This window comes from Paramormyrops kingsleyae, chromosome 13, assembly GCF_048594095.1.
Source record: "Paramormyrops kingsleyae isolate MSU_618 chromosome 13, PKINGS_0.4, whole genome shotgun sequence".
NCBI lineage: Eukaryota > Metazoa > Chordata > Actinopteri > Osteoglossiformes > Mormyridae > Paramormyrops > Paramormyrops kingsleyae.
The window spans coordinates 8,963,818-8,980,052 of record NC_132809.1 but is presented as its reverse complement, the minus strand read 5'-3'; the positions used below and the strand labels follow the sequence as shown (position 1 = coordinate 8,980,052).

At 43.9% G+C, this 16,235-nt stretch overlaps 3 protein-coding genes across 3 annotated transcripts in view; all 3 read left to right on the top strand.

Moving 5' to 3' along the window:
• Window positions 1-2,089, top strand: part of csk (C-terminal Src kinase) — a 34,770-nt gene extending 32,681 nt beyond the window's left edge. Inside the window, exon 13 of the mRNA XM_072698130.1 lies at window positions 915-2,089. Within this exon, the coding sequence (XP_072554231.1) occupies window positions 915-1,097 (183 nt within the window). The 3' untranslated portion in view covers window positions 1,098-2,089. The remainder of the gene's footprint in view (window positions 1-914) is intronic.
• Window positions 2,090-2,218: 129 nt separating this feature from the next.
• On the top strand, window positions 2,219-12,518 carry LOC111848226 (complexin-3-like). Its single transcript, XM_023820065.2, has 3 exons — window positions 2,219-9,461; window positions 11,515-11,602; window positions 11,886-12,518. The coding sequence occupies exons 1-3, from the start codon at window positions 9,304-9,306 to the stop codon at window positions 12,105-12,107; spliced, it is 468 nt and encodes a 155-aa protein (XP_023675833.1). The 5' UTR covers window positions 2,219-9,303; the 3' UTR covers window positions 12,108-12,518.
• A 1,436-nt stretch (window positions 12,519-13,954) lies between these two features.
• Window positions 13,955-15,937, top strand: LOC111848205 (growth arrest-specific protein 1). Its single transcript, XM_072698129.1, has 2 exons — window positions 13,955-14,363; window positions 14,510-15,937. Exon 2 carries the CDS (start codon window positions 14,609-14,611, stop codon window positions 15,383-15,385), a length of 777 nt encoding a protein of 258 aa, XP_072554230.1. The 5' UTR covers window positions 13,955-14,363; window positions 14,510-14,608; the 3' UTR covers window positions 15,386-15,937.
• The last annotated feature ends 298 nt before the right edge of the window (window positions 15,938-16,235 follow it).

The window sequence follows — 16,235 nt, the reverse complement described above, 5'->3', positions numbered from 1 at the left end:
GTACACCTGCCCGGTATCCTAGGCTTTTGCTTCCATTTCCCTCCCATGGAATTTGTCACCATCCTTCCATAAGAGGGCAGCCTTGCTCTATTGCTTTATTGGTCAATTGCTTTCTTGGTCTATTAAATAATGAGTGATTAGTGATGGTGTGCATATGATGGGAGCCTTTGGCAGGGTGCTTAGAGATTGCTTTGCTGGTTATGTTAAATCATGTCATATAATGATCAGTTTAGTTATCATTCCTCTATGGTACAGTGTGAGTGAGGTTGAAGGGATGGAGTTGGAGCTAGGGTTGCAAAGGGGCAGAAAATTTCTGGGGACTTTCCAGACTCCTTTCCCTAGGATGTAGGGTTGCAAAGGGGTGGAAAATTTCCAGAAACTTTCCATGGGAATTTAAGCTGGTGAATTTTGAAAATATTGAACACCTGGTACTTGCGAGCTGTCAGATACAGCAAAGAAAATAAACTGTATGAATAATGCAACATAGAATATGACTTACAAATAGTAAGTTTTGATGCAGATGCTTACTTTGGGGTGTTTTTAGTCACACATAGTTACTCACAAGCGCTTAGTTATACAATGGTATTAGTGCCATCAAGATGTTTTTTATTAACTACATCTTAATTCCCTGTTATAGGGTAACCTGTAATTTTGCAAATTTCCAAGTTTACTCTCACTATTACCCATGTATTCCCGTTAATTACTGTGGAAAGTTCACAGAATTTTGCAACTCTGGTTGGAGCTGTGTTGCTTAGCTGGTCACTGCAGCAGAACTTCTTAGAGGGGGTGGATGTCAGCCATAGCAGTCAGCATTGATTCCCCGCTGGGTGCCTGTACAGCCTGTAGTTTGTAAAATGAGCCGCTTTGGCAAGGCGTGAGAGTCAATTTGCCACTTGTCTCTCCCCCTACTGCAGCCTTTGAAGGAGGTGGTGCCTCGGGTAGAGAAGGGCTACAAGATGGACGCCCCGGACGGCTGTCCGCTGGTGGTCTACGACATCATGAAGCAGTGCTGGACCCTGAGCCCAGTGGAACGGCCCAGCTTTCAGCTGCTGAGGGAGAAGCTGCAGCACATCATGTCCAAGGAGCTCTACCTGTGAGGAGGACAGGCCACGGGTTCTGGGAGGGTGGGGCCACTGGAGGAGGATGGTGAGGAGACCTGCCTCCCTGGGGGGTCCGCTCCTCGGATCCATACCAGCACTCTGAGACTGTAGACTCCCCCAAACCTCACGCTTACCCCTATTAAGTTCTAGACCCACCCACGCCCCCCCCCCCATTATTGTTGTGTAGCACATCTCGGGCCATCTTCCCCGCTCCGTTCCTCCCCCCTCCGTTTCCCTCTTTCTTCCTCACCTTTCTTCTCTTTCTCTCTCTCACCCTATGGCAAGGATGAGGGTAAGGCTGGCCTTTTCTTTTACACCTTGTCGTTCCCGGAAACCCCACCCTCCCCATTCCTTGTGTGGGGCCAGTCCTGGCAGTGCGCTTGCCCCCGGACACACACAAGGCGTGCGTTTGCGTGTGAGGGAGGTGAGGCCTTCGCTGTGCCAAAGTGCCTCCAAACCAGTCTCCGCCCTCCCCTTGGTCGTGCCCCCTCCCACCACAGACTGTTTTTATTCCTTTTTTAAAAGTCGTTTTTTTGTTTTTGTTTATCTGCTTTTTACCCTCCCCCGGCTTGTGAGACAGGCTTCTCTATAATCACATTTATCAAAATGGAAACCAGTCCTGAAATGGAGCGCCCATTCCCCCGCCCCCTTCCTTCGGGAATTCTGCACCGTGTGGGGGAGGACCAATCCACACAATACACACACACAATACGTGGGTTTGTTTCGTAACGCAAATATATTTAATGGACGACAAAAATAAAATTGGGGAAAAAAAAAACACCCAAAGGATTGCTGGAGCAACAAAAGTAAAATGTTCCAAGTGTACCTGTGAACACATAGAGAGCTGTGCATGCGGTGAGGCCTTGAAGTACTGTGCGTGCTATCAATGTTCATTGTTTATTATGCTGCCATGATAATGAATAAATCATTCCGTATGACCAGTCTAAAGAAAATGACAAACGGGGAAAAAAAGTACACAAACATTGAAAGTGTCTCTGTGTGATGTTTGACTGGCCAGGAGTGGTCCTTCCGGATGAAACTCTTTCCTTCTGACTAAATTCCAAAGTGTCAGCATAACAGGAAAGACTTTGTTTAATAACCCTTAGTGTGTGAGCCGTTCCTTGCTACTTGCCGTGCTTTACATGGCCCTGAAAATGTAAATAACATGAGCGCACACACACTCTGTTTATCTACATGTGGAACATCAGGGATTCGCATAAACCACGCGGGAGTGGGGTCCTTCGTAATGGTCTGAGTTAAGTCCCAAGTGTGTGTGTTTTTGGTGTTTTTTTTTTTATCACGCATCCTACGAGGAAATGCAGTGGTGTGATTGAAATGTAGCCATGGTGCTGCAGTGCAGTTATAATATAATAACTATATTATATTTCCAGTTATAATAATTTTGCCAGCAGTTTGAACAGCACGTCTCCTGATCTGCAAGTCTTACAGGCCTTCAGCTACAGGGCACCCATTTGTGGGATTACACTGGATACCGTGTCTCTTTCCAGCTCAAAGCTCATTTCTAATCATCTGTTTGCCTGGTTTGATTCCATTGCCAGCGGTGGTCCTGGGTCATTAATTAATTAACATAATTAATTTTAAATGAGGGTACATTTCTCAAAAGCTCCAAAGGAGTAAATCTTATCTAACTGGGGTTGTGTAATCCACATCTCTGTGCATCAGTGCTGGATTAAAAATGCTCTGAAGGTAAGGTTGCCATGCTACTTATTAGACTTATATTTGCATATTGATATTAGGTGTTTTCATTGTTTTATTACACCCATAAAATGTCCTGACTGCTGAGGTAGTGTCAGTGTGTCCTCCTTTCCCAGGAGTGTGTTGGAATCTTGGGTTTCTGTTTTAACTGGCTTCTGGCTCTTGTTTATCAGACTGGCCATCTAATCCAGTGTTTCTCAATCCGATCCTCTGGGTCCCCAGGATGGTGCATGTTTTTGCCCCCTCCCAGCAAAAACTAGGCTGCTAGGAAAGGGCAAAAACCATGGACTGTTTGGGGGGGTCCCCAAGGACCGGATTGGAAAACACTGGTCTAATCTCTTGATGTAAAAGCTCTGAGATTTCCATAGTCTCTCATGCATATCCATTAGATGACATGTTCCCCACCCTGCTTCTGCGGAACCCCAGCAGTTCTCAATGAGGGGGGAGCAGGTGGTAACCGTGCTTTTCAAAATACAGAAGTGGAAGTGGTTATCATCCCAGCAACCCCGAATCAAATTAGATTTCGTCTAATCGGGCCGACATACCATTTTATCGCATGCTGCTAGTTTCTTATTGGACTTTTGAACCGAGAACCTTTTGCGGATCTTTTCAAACCCAAGCCAAAGGGGAGAACCATCTCCAGCTGCTTTAAAACCAGTCTGCGCTGGCCTGCGCCAATAATTCCCAGCATTCGCTAAGTCTAGTGCATCGTAGCTTGTTCATTTTCGCCCTTTATAAACGGAACTTCAGTGACATTTTACAGTTCCCTCATGTTCTAAAACGATTTGCAGTCAGGTTGTACATATTTCCACTGGGCAAGTATAGCTATATTAGTATATTTATTAGTCTATCAGTGTATGTGTACTCTAGAGGGAGGCGGAAGGCCCCAATTTATTTCATTTACTTGAGAATTTACACTGATAATAGAGATCAGGAGAATCTTCCTGTATAGGGGTAGAGAGAAGTGTGTGTGTTTTGGAAACCATGGGAGCACTGATGATGTCATATGCAGCTATAAATGTAAGACAGACACCCGCGGTGCTGCTGTGTGTTTCCCCAGTGGCTCACAGTGTCTGTCTGCTGGTGTCGCTGTGGGACAAAGGACAGCACAACCCCCCCCTCCACCCAGTGCCCTTTACTGGATTGGTGTTTGTATTTCATACTCGTACGTAAATCGAGCCTGTAATCTAAAAATATATGAACCGGTGGGACACGTCAAGAATTTAAAGAGGCATCCTATGTTTCAAATTGTGTTAACGTTCAATAATCTAGCCAAGACGCACTCCTTAAGTCAGGACCCTGAGCAGTGTACAGCTCTTCTAGGGCAAACCACTTTCAGACAGCTTCCAGAAAACACTTTGTATCTGTATCCCTTTCAGCTGTGTTGTAGATGTGAATCTAGGGAATTTGAACCAGCAAATTTGGTTTCTTCACCAGACACTCATTAGCTTAGCAAGCTAGTAGTCTGCATGATTCCAAAAAGGCCTTAGTCTCAGGTCCAAACTCATTTGGCACCTAAAGACTATAAATGTATTGTGATAGGTTATGACCATAATACGTTTGATTGGTACCATTTTCTTGTTAGTGGTCCCAGTCTTGTTGGGACCTGGTACTGGCAGACCTGCTTTCATGCTCCTGGATCATGGCTCTCCTGGTCCACACAGGCCTCTCACTTTGCCAAACCTGTCTAAAAATCTGTAATTTCTCCTGTTCACGTCTTCACTGCAGTTAACCTCCTTTGGCCGTCTTGAGCGGCAGTAGTGTGTGCACCTGAGTCTTGCAGGGCCCAGGGTTCGAACATGTCCCTCCATGCTGGGCTGCCATTCGCTGTGACGGGTCAGTGATGCCGCCTGCGCTGTAAGTAGCATTTAATGTCATCAGGATGGTCTGTCACAAACGCAAGCGTGAGGAGCAGAGCAGGAACACGTCAGACAGCCTGAGGGCTTGGTATCCGGAGCCACTGGCCAGGACGTCAGTGTCTCACTCGTGGAATAAGAAAGGAAGATTTGTTTCTCCACTGTGCCAAGAGATGCCTGGGGTCACTGTTGATTTTTGTCTTCCTTTTCTCTCTGGTTTCCCACTCAGAGCTGGAGATGCAGAGAGAGCTGGTCAGGAAGCAGCAGGAAGCTGTGCCCTCACCTGCTGTGATGTAATTCTGTCACTCTCTAAATAACCTGATTGGGGCCTGGGGCCATGACAAAGCTTGAAATGGTACATTTGACTTTGGGAAATTCAAGGTTCCCCGGAACTGGAGGAAATGTATTTTCTGCTCCAGTTGTCAGGCTTTACTTTCCCTTCTCTTGTGATGTTTTGCCTGCTGGGCATCACCCAGTGCCCACCACTAGGGGGTGCCATGTCAGCACTGATTTCAGTAACAGTCTCCTTCTGGCTCTCTGTCATGTGAGCCTACACCCTTTAGCTGGATTGATCTTAATTATAAATCTGAATCTGGCCAGTGGTCATTCCATGATCTGGTTTTCCCATGTGGGAATCATTATGCATGTGAAACATTTAAATTTATAAATACTATTCATTCTAAGCTGTCCAACGTGGTCCAGATTGGTGTCAATGCAGACTGGCTGTCAAAACACCTCAGTCAGCAGATGCAGATTTTGTGGGTGTTATCTGACACCCCTCATCCTAGTGTCAACCTTCCTGCCCGGCACAAGGACCTCCGTTTTCCCAGAGGAGCCGCGATCTTTACCATCATCTTACTGGGTCCCCTAATTCCAGACCTGTCACTCTAAAAGGTTATGACCGTGATCATTATCAAAAGCTGGTGTTAACTCATTGGTAGAAAGCACATGGAAGTAAGAAATAATATATAGTTATCGTTCTGTTTGTGAAAATTCTTTATCAAGTTTTTTTTCCCTGTGTTTTTAATTATCATATTACACTTTTTTTTTTTTTGTAAAAATTCGATGTGAATGAAAAATCTGAAGTTTCCAAACTTCCAGTGTGGTTATGAAATATGGTTGTGTGACCCAGGGGCAGGTAAGGTATGTGGATGTTAACAAAGGCAGTGTGTTGAGGCTGTGTTGACACATGCAGTGTGTTGAGGCTGTGTTGACACATGCAGTGTGTTGAGGCTGTGTTGACACATGCAGTGTGTTGAGGCTGTGTTGACACGGCCTTTCCTGATCCTCTGTGTGTCAGGTGCTAGATCTCCCCTCAGCCTCCCAGCAGACAGGTTACTTACCTCCATTAATGAATGTCTGATAAAATGCAAAACCCAAATGTGTTCTGGGTGCCAGCAGAAAAGTCAAAACCTGTTCTCCTTTATGCTCGTTTCTGTGTGTACCTAATGACTAATTAACAGAGCTCCACAAACATGCAGCTGTGCAAAGAAACATAGTGGTGTTAATCCTGAAGACGTCACCAGAATCTCCTCAAAAACCTAGATCAATGATTAGATCAATGATAATTGGTTTTTTATGTCATTTCTGTGTACTAAGGCCTAAGTGATTTGTTTGTGGAGTCAGACCGTTTGTGATGTCACAATAGAATGTGTGAGATTGTTGTCATCAAACTAGACGTCTGTTTTCAGGGAACATTCTACCTGTTCCGGGCTTCTAACTCAGCCTGTCTTTCCCTTTGAGCCAGAGCAAACTCCGTTCAGATGGATCTGCTCTGCCATGGTCCTGCTGAGAAGTTCACCTATGGACTATAGCAAAAAAAAAAAACAGCCATTAGTCCACATCTCAAGCTTGGATGTGATGTGAATGGGGGTGCTGGGTGGGGTGAAAGTGGATAGTTTCTCTTGGGACGTCAACAGAGGTAGATATCTACCTTTTTAAAGTCTCGCTTGTGAAGCAAATTACCTTGCTCTTGCATTGTCTCCAAACACTTTAACAAATGACAACAGAAAGGTTCCCTGGTTTCAGATTTGATAACCCATCCCACTCATTGGGAGGATGTACCTGAAGTGCATCAAGGAGAGAGTGAAGGAGGGGCCAGAAATTAAGGATAGCACATACTGCCAATGAGGCTCTTCAAAGCAACAAGAATAAAATGAATTACTACACAATGGTAAAGGATTCAAAATTTTAAATGATGGCAGAAAACCACTGTTTCTGACATTGTGTCCAACGTACTCCGTTTCAGAGTCCTTATCAGCAAGAAGGCATAGTTGGCAGACTGACGAGTAGCTCTTCCCGTCACCCTTCCGCTGGGATCCATTAGAGCACCAACAGTGCCAGGCGCTCTTCGATTCCCCCGCCATAATTGGGCCTTTCTTTGGCAGTACTCAGACCTTTGCAAACCCATCCCAAGCCCATCTCAAGATATTTTTGTGGACTCTCATTTTTCTCCATTGTAGTGGGGGTCGTAGATAGTCCTGCCACTTGTCATGAACTCTGCCAACCCCCAGCCTGCTGTCCACATCTGCAGGCTTTGATCACTCTTCTCGTCCTGTAATGGGCTTCCAGACCAGCTATCAAACTGTTCCCATAGCTACCCACATGTTTGTGTACCTGCCTATTAGAGTATTAACACATATTTTTCCAGTGTGTTTGTATGCCAGCCTGTTTGTGCATGGTCTTCGTGTGTGAGAGAATCTGTGTATTTTTTTTTTTTTTTTTTTTGTCTGTGTGCTTATGGTGAAATATCTGAACATTTCCCCTGATGAATTCAACCTCATGGGAGTTTTACTTACACAAAAATGTGCTGAGGGCAGAAGGAAAAAAAAATTATTTGCTTTGAGAGATAACCAATCAAATTGTAGAGGAGGTGGGGCCAAGACATCTGATTGACTGGTACCGACTCCTTTAATTACTTGGGCCCTCCTCCTCTACAATCTGATTGGTTCAGAGAGATAACCAATCATTTTTCCTTCTGCCCCCAGAACATTTTTACGTTGGTAAAACTCCCATGAGCTGAATGCAATGCTCCCAGACTAAATATAACAAATAAATGCTTCATGAAGAATATGAAGCCATTGTGGCCGTGAGAAGGGAGGGACGTGCACCTGTCATTGGGTGGTTTTGCTGTCTGCCAGCCTGCTTGGGTGTCTCGGCTGATTGGTGGCTTCGGTAGCTGGGGTGGAGCCACAGACACACCAGTCCAAAGAGATGGATTCTTGCCCTCTTGTATATACGTTCCTGCACATGTATACACAGACAGACCCCCATCAAACCCTGAGTATAAAATGGATCAAAACTACAGGCACAGCATCTCTCAAGTACCAACTACACCAGGCACAGGTTAATGAGTGCAATACCCAGATTCCCCCATAGTTGTGGTGTTATGGGGACAGGGAAACTACAAAATTTGTATCTTTTATGTAGATTATAATGGATGGCTGTGACTGTTTTACTATCAGAGCAGTCTAACATTTCATATCAGACTGATTTAGGCAGTTCATCTCAGTCTTTGTACAAGTAAAATGAACAGCCAGGGCCATCATTGACACCACTGCCACTTGAGAGGGGGGACAATATTTCCAATATCTTTGACCCTGGGGTGGCAGTGTGGTCACAGCATCCACTGATGCATGAATATTGGTGTCCATAACCCCTCTGGTAACTTTTCAGAGCTGATTGCAGAGCCTCAGATAAGTGTGCTTGTTTTTTGAGGTCCAGGCAGCCTTTGTCTTTATTAACATCTACATTTATGCACACTTAAGCATGTGTAATGTATGGACGCTCTTTTTGTAATGTGGAATGAAACCAAATATTTAAAAAATACTGTAAATCATCAGACCAGTTACTATAAACGCTGAAAAAAAATATTACCGTCCCACTTTATGTATTTCTCTATTTGTCTCTGTCAAAGCCTAAAGTGCAATCTCCTCGGCCATTTCGCTTAGTCTTAACACGATTACAAGATGGATTATTCACAGCGCAAACGTTGCTTTCCTCAGTCCCAAGTCCCGTCTGCCTGTCAGATACAGGGATGCCAACTTTCATGCATCTAATGTAACACTCAGGCTTTCGTACTCTAACGCTCAGGCAAGAAATCTTACGACAAGTGTTTATATCCCATTATAAACGTAAATTTGGATACATTAAAACCGGTGAGGTATTTAGCAAAATCTGCAGAGTATAATATGACAAAACTCTTACGTGGATGTTAATGCGTATGCAGTCTCGAATTGAAAATCTCACTCCAGCCAGCTGGCCGAAGTTGGCAACCCTGGATACGGGATTGGATGGAGTGTCCAAATTGGAAAGAAAGGAGGGAAAAACGTTGAGTCAAATCTGCTTATTCCATCCCACATCCAATGAAGCCCTCCGTCTGAGAGGCGCTGTCCGCCACAATCGGTGCTGAGCGCTCCCCTCTTCACCATCTCTAAGGCAGCATTGCGTGGACAGTAATATCCATTTCAACTTTCTTCTTCTTAATGGTTGTTTTTAATTAAATTAGCTCCAGAACGCGAATATTTTCATTCCAAGAAAACTGGTAAAACAGTGGTTTTGTACCTTCTGACCTTCTGAGAAGTAACTGGAGGAGACTCTTGGAAAAGCATTATTATAAAATCCAATATAGTATGTCTTTTTTAATAAAACACGTGGTGGGGGGGCCGCTGAAAACACTAACTGGCGGCTTGGGGGAAGAAGAAATGGAAGGGGAGAAGTCTGAGGGTGCAGCGAAAGGAACGACGGAGGAGGAGTACGAGGCGATCCAACAGCAGATAGTGGATGAGAAGTAAGTGAGGGATGTTTGCCGGTGTTACACGGCTGTTTGCGGACAGTGACATGTGCAGTCGCTGGTTTTATGCTCACACACATCTCTTCGCAGATAAACGTTTGCTTAGTGCTTTGCGCTCTACATTGGAACTATTGTAGGCTACACGTGTATGGGGGTTCCGCTCCTTTTCACTTTTGGGTTTGTAATAACGTGAACAAAATTATCTTGCGAATATTAGTGTTATATCTTCTGTGGAGTCAGTTCACAGCGCTGCCTGTTGATTAATGTGATCACAAGGTGTCCTTGAGTGTCTTGAAAAGCACTTATAAATAAAACATTATATTATTATGATTGTTATTATTTTTTTTTCCAATTACACCAAAATATGCGTTTCAGATAACTAGGCCTATAATTAAGGTATGAAAAATATACCAATTTCAGATAAAACTGCCTTTTGGAATAGCAGGCGCAACTTTAACGATCACTCCGGATCATTTTAATTTCCAACTAAGTAATTTAGATATTTCCTGTATTGCAGTAGTTGTTTCCAGTACCTACTAACTTTAGAGTTTATACTTTTAATTTTATTTGAATCAGCTATTCAACGTTTCTATGTGGCGATAAGGCGCCCACATACGTTGCCGCTTAAAATAAGATATAAGGCGTAAAATAAGGTATGAGGTATATAAAGAAGAAGAAAAAAAAGGTCAGGGGCAGCCAGTTTCCCTTTGGCTGGGACGGGGTCCCCGGAGGTGATACTCTCCTACAGCGCCACATGCGGCTCGCGGACAGTATCCAAAAAAAAATAAAAAAGACAAAAGCGAGTACCTTGGAGAGTGGCAGCTAACCCATAGAACAGTTCAGAGAGGTGAGTTTACTGTACATAACAAGCGTTTAGTCCTGTTAGCGTGTGCTGCCAAGCCTAATCTTATTATTTTTATTATTGTGCTGTTGCTTTATAGTGAGATTAGACTGTAACGAGATAAGCCCTGCTTTCTGATGGAGACCTGTTATATGGACAAACTGTAACTGACATGAGGTAAAAATACCCAGAGGCGACTGGTAACCCTGCACCCCTTATCATGATTGCACAAAAATGAGTGGAGTAACCACTGTCCACTCAGCAAAATTTAAAGATCATTTTCTATTCATGCAGTATTTATAAATCCTATTGAAATACCCATCAATTCAAGGATAAACATCTCAATTTCAGGTTCAATATATGTACAATAGTTGTCCCTGACTGCCCTCTGCTGGTTGTGTACTGTTTGCGCACTTAGATAAATATGAAAGATCGCTGGACAGAACACATTTAGTCCCTTATTCTGTTATTATGTATGAATATATTATATAGCAGCTAGACAAAGGAACACTTTACAGTTGTTTTTGGGTGATAACTGTGGATCTCCACTGACTATCTGGTATTTCAATTTCTGCAGCAAGATACTAATCAAAAGATGTAAATCCAGTGATACCTCAGAACTCGAATTTAATCCGTTCAGAACTCCGGATCGAATCCTAAAAAGTTCGAGTTGTGATCGAATTTTCCCCATAAGATATAATGGAAAACCAATTAATTGGTTCCCGGCCCCAAAAAATTACACTTAAATATATTTTTTTTAGCATTTAAACACAAAATGAACCGGATAAAACAAGAAGAGCATATAGCCTACTGTACTAAACACATCTAAGCATATTTATCAAAACAGTAATTTGTAAAGTAAGAAAATAAATGTATCCAAACAATTTTTTTTCGAACTGGTTGGTTCGACTTTTAAGAAATTCGAGTTCTAATGAGTTCAAGAACCGAGGTACCACTGTACTAGGAAGCTGCATCAACATTTTTTTTTTACTTGAGAGATGAAACGCAATTAGTAAAAATTTCTTTCTTGCAAATCATGATGAAAAACGCAAAACAAACAAGCACACACACATTTATCAGTGACATCTTCAGAGATTACTCTTGATTCCACATTATGTTTCTCAACAGATATCACTGCGTTTTATATGCAGATGACCCTGTTTGACTACAATGACTTGCAGAACCTGTGAGTATAATGTGTGTCCCCAGGAACGAGCGGGAAGCCGGCTTTGCGCAGAAGAAAGCAGAACGTGCTGCTGTCAGGACTCACTTTCGAGACAAATACAGGTTGAAGCAGGTTAATGATGCATTATCACTCTTTTGCATTTTCTTTATTTTCCCTGGAAATGCTGTGCATGCAGTTCATGCCTTACGTATTGCAAAACAAGTGTAGGAAAAACTACAGGAAATTGCCTGTTGGGGCTTTGTTGAAGTCACACTCTCCTCATTTAAATGCTGCCAGACAGTCTTTTAAAAAGCATGTTTCTGAATTTCCTTTGTCCTCTACACCTGCTACCTTGACCTGTATTGGTAATATATTTGATTAGTTGCTTTTTGCATCTCTGGTTCCTTCCTTCTAGAATGATACAGACGTGGCCCAGATCCAGGAAGGAGGGGAGGTGCAACTGCCCACTGATCTGGCCAGAATGATCGCCGAGGACAACCAAGAGGAGGAGCACAAGCAGTCCATCATCGGCCAGCTGAGCAACATCCAGAACATGGACCTGGACGAGCTGAAGGACAAGGCGCAGGCCAGCATAGAGGACCTCAAACAGTGTGCAGAGAAGTGCTGTGTCATGTAATCCCACCCGAAAGAGACCTGCACCATCTTGCTCTCTGACATGCATCCTGTAACAAATATCATGATCCTATTTAGCTGTTTAGCAGACTATGATGTCTGAAACACCACCGTAATGTGTCTAAACTTCTCGTCTTTATAAACTCTATGGCTGATCGTGGGACAGTGCTTCACATCCGGTCTTTACTGGGAATTTACTGTGTCACCTCACCTGCGATGGAGAATAGCCTGCGCATACATCACTCATACCAAGTTGAACATATAGAGAATTTTCGCTGCTTTTAAAGTGTTTATTTATACAACTTTGAGTATTCAGCCTGATTTGCCAAAGCATAAAATGAGTGCATATGTCATGCAAACGGCATCTGTGTGGTTTTTTGTGTCCCCTGCCCTGCATATCAACCCACCCTCCGTCCCTTAGAGCCCACTCTATTTCTCCATTTTAGTAAAGTCCTTTTCATTTTGGTGTTCTTAGCTGATGTGATATGTGCTTTGTGCTTGTGTCGCAGGATTAGGACTATTGTAAAGCTACGTGTTTGTTACATACATAGTGCTTGGTCTGTCCATATTCAGAGTCATTTGAAAAGGCCATTTTTATTTGTAGTAGCCATTTCCATTATTGGACGATGAAGAAGGAAGGATCATTTTGTGTTAGGAAATGATTTACCACTAATCTGGGCCCTGAATACATTTTGTGGAGGCCAGAACCAAGGAGGGAGATGGTTGGAGAAGCAGAGACAAAATTTTCGATTTGTTTGTCGTATTCTCATCTCACACTGAACTGTTGTTTTTGTATTTCCGTGATTTTCAATGCTCTATAAAAACATGATGCATTTAAAATAACGACGATTTTGTTTCTACATTTTGATGTTATATTTAATATGAACACCAGAGGGCGGTACCACAGTAGCTCGACGATTTAGACATATTGCATACAGTATCACCGTAGGACTACAGAAATCAGGAGTCATTGACTATCTCGTACTTCAGTCTAGTTAAATCTGACATACAGTCACCCAACTGGCAGAATGAGATTATGTCCCATGTTTCACAGAAGGGTGAAGGCTTGAATCTTAGTTTTGCAAACAGGCAGACACCCTAAGTGTTGCTGTGTGTGTTTTTTTCATCAATTTCGGTGGTTAGAGGGATCAAGGTAGTTTCCATATCAATGGAAGAGGGCCTGTTTCCATAGGCAGTTTTCAAGTGCAGCATGAAAGGAAAGCGCTGTAAAATACATTGATGCTGAAGCCCTCCTCTATACGCTGGCTGCAAGGCGTGAACAATCTTTGGGTTCGAAAGACACTGGGCCAAAGCATGGCCAGTATGACACAAAGCGGGGTAACGGGCCAGAAAATACTATTCTCTCCCATTCAGTCCTATCAATCAGAGCTTAAAAGCCCAACAGCATGGGGGGAGTGAGCGAGAGGGTAAAGTGCAAAGAGGGCAGTCGGGGTCGTGACGCAGCACTCCTTTTTATAATTTATTTTTGCAATTACCTCGCCGTAAGACGTTTTGCGCCTGGATTTATCGTTAAACAGAAACACATTTGCCTTCCTTTGTAGCGGAGAGGGTCCACATGCGAGCCTCTAGCTGTGTAACGCCGTCTGTTGCCTGTTATTCGGCCTCCTTGCGTTACTTTGGCAGCAACATTTTATCTGACAAGAGGGGAGAATTTTAGGAGACCACACAGGCTGCAAGTTCTATTAAAAATATAAAATATGAACATTTTATTCTCTGTGACATGCAGATTGCCAAAAACCCATAGTTGCTATGGAAATGAATCCCACGTCTGACTCCTCAACGTCGGCCAATCCTCGGGCACCCCTATAAATGAGAGGGGGAGGAAAAACTTATCCCTTCTTTTTTCAAGGGGGTGGGGGGTGACAGCAAGAGGCTTAACGAGGCGTGAAGCGTAACCGTGCGAGGGACAAAGGCGCAGGTAGGGGGAGAAATAGCGAAAGTTAGGAGCGGGAGAGAAAGTAGGGGGAGATGAAAAACAGAATGGAGAGAGATGGACGTGCCGCGGTGAGAAAATGCACAGTCCGAAACCCATAAAACCGAAACAAATCGGTGTTTTCTACTCATGACAGGGTACGGTGACGTGGACAATGCCGGATAGACTGAGAAGTTTTCTTTCTTTTTCGTTTTCTTTTTTAAGATGAAGTTCATCCCCGCTCTCCTTTTTTTGCCTGGGAGTCGTAGTGTTTGGATGAGGTGGAAATCCTGCACAGCACTACGGGGTTTTATCGTATCCTGACCGGTGAGTTACACTCCTGCAACAAGCTCGTCTTTTGTGTTACAAACTGTCAAACCGTGCAGCGCGCTGCAAGAGAGAAGCCCAGTCTTACCCCCAGTATAAATGGGCTTTTTTTTTTTTTTTTGCTTGTACTTTTAATATAAATGCAGGATGTCGCCAAGGTTATCGGAAAGGTTGTGGACGTGGGGATTTCTAAAGTGAAAGTTGGCTGTTCTGTGAAATAGAGCGGCTGCATCGGGGAAGGAAACATGACAACTTGGTTCTGCGCCCTGGCCATTTTCGGCTGGGTGCTGGTAGCGCTCGATGCCCATTATGTCTGCTGGCAGGCGCTTCTTCGGTGTCAGCAAGAAAAAGACTGCGAACTAGCCTACAACCAGTACCTAGCGGCATGTGAAGCTAATATTAGGGGGAAAGGACGTCAATGTCCCAGTCACTGCATCAGTGCCTTGGTAAGACTAAATCAGACTCGCAATGGGCCAGATCTGGAAACATGTGACTGCGGCCAAGACACACAATGTAGGAGGGCGAAACGGGCGATCGAGCCTTGCCTTCCAAGAAGACATCCTGGAGACGCCTCGGGAATAGGATGCACTGAAGCCCGCCAGCGGTGTGAGGAAGAGCCCAACTGCAACTCCAAACTGACCGCCTACCTGTCCAACTGTGGCCAGTTATTCAATGGCAGGAGATGCACGACAAGGTGCAGGACCACAATCCAACAGATGCTCTTAATTCCCAGCGGGATGTTGCTGAACCGCTGCGTGTGCGACGGCGTGGAGAGACCTTTCTGCGAGGTGGTGAAGGACAACATGCGCAAACTCTGCTCTATTGGGGATAACGGCGTCTCCACGTCGTACGGGGAGATGGACGATGTTGTGTACGAGGATGAGGACTATGAAATGAAGTCGGAGAGAGAGGACACGCAGTCCGATTCGGGGGTCCCTCTGTCCGGTGCCTCCAAGTTGCCCTCTTGCTTTATTTTGTTGCATTTGGCGATGTTAATATTCTACTGGTGCAGACATTTCTGAAATTGCAGGGAGAGCTATACGGAAAACGTAGATGGGAGACGGCTTGTTAAATTTGTGCGAAGGGTACTTGGTGATAAATATTTGGGAGATGGATTATCATATGAAACGAGGGTATCCTTTTGTGTGTGTGTGTGTGTGTGTGTGTGTGTGCGCAAAGATCTGTGAATGCAATCAAAAAAGTAAAAATGCCAAAAGTATCGTATTTAGTTTGGTTACTTATGTTAAAATTAGGGTTGGGTAGGGGTTAAGGTTGTTATGTTGGGGTTAGAGTTTTTCCCATAGAAATGAATTGAGAGTCCCCACAAAGATATAACTACAAATATCTCTTTCTCTCTCTCTCTCTCTCTCTCTCTCTGTGTGTGTGTGTGTGTGTGTGTGTGTGTGTGTGTGTGGTAAAGTATGTTGTCGTACAGTGTGGAAAATGGGTTTTAGCATATTCGATTCAGTACATCGGACAACCTTCTATTACACTGCATTTAGAGAAGTAGTTATTTGAAGTGAATGTAACTCCTGTTCTTATTGGAACATACATATAAATCACTGCGCACGTTGTTTCATTGTATGTGTTGCTCTTTTATATATGTTGTGTTTTGTTTAATCGCCTTATGTTGTCCTTGGGACTTTATTAGACTTTAGATAAACACGGGAGCGTTCCCCCTTTCCGTTTGCTCTCCTCTTCCCACTCCAGCGCCCGTCCTTTGTGAGCATCTCACTTCAAATATTTGGGGTGAATCGCGAGAGAACAGGCGAGGTTCTGGGATCAAGTAGTTAAATTAACTGAAGTGCTCCTCTAGCAGTCACCCACTCTTCCTCCATCTCTCCTACTTTCTTTAACAATTGACCCACTGCC

Excerpts from the sequence above, each read along its gene's own strand:
- LOC111848226 (XM_023820065.2), top strand. The coding sequence starts at position 9,304 with ATGTCTTTTTTAATAAAACACGTGGTGGGGGGGCCGCTGAAAACACTA. Across the intron at positions 9,462-11,514 it reads CAGCAGATAGTGGATGAGAA|GAACGAGCGGGAAGCCGGCT; the intron begins GTAAGTGAGGGA and ends GTGTGTCCCCAG. Across the intron at positions 11,603-11,885 it reads ACAAATACAGGTTGAAGCAG|AATGATACAGACGTGGCCCA; the intron begins GTTAATGATGCA and ends CCTTCCTTCTAG.
- LOC111848205 (XM_072698129.1), top strand. The coding sequence starts at position 14,609 with ATGACAACTTGGTTCTGCGCCCTGGCCATTTTCGGCTGGGTGCTGGTA.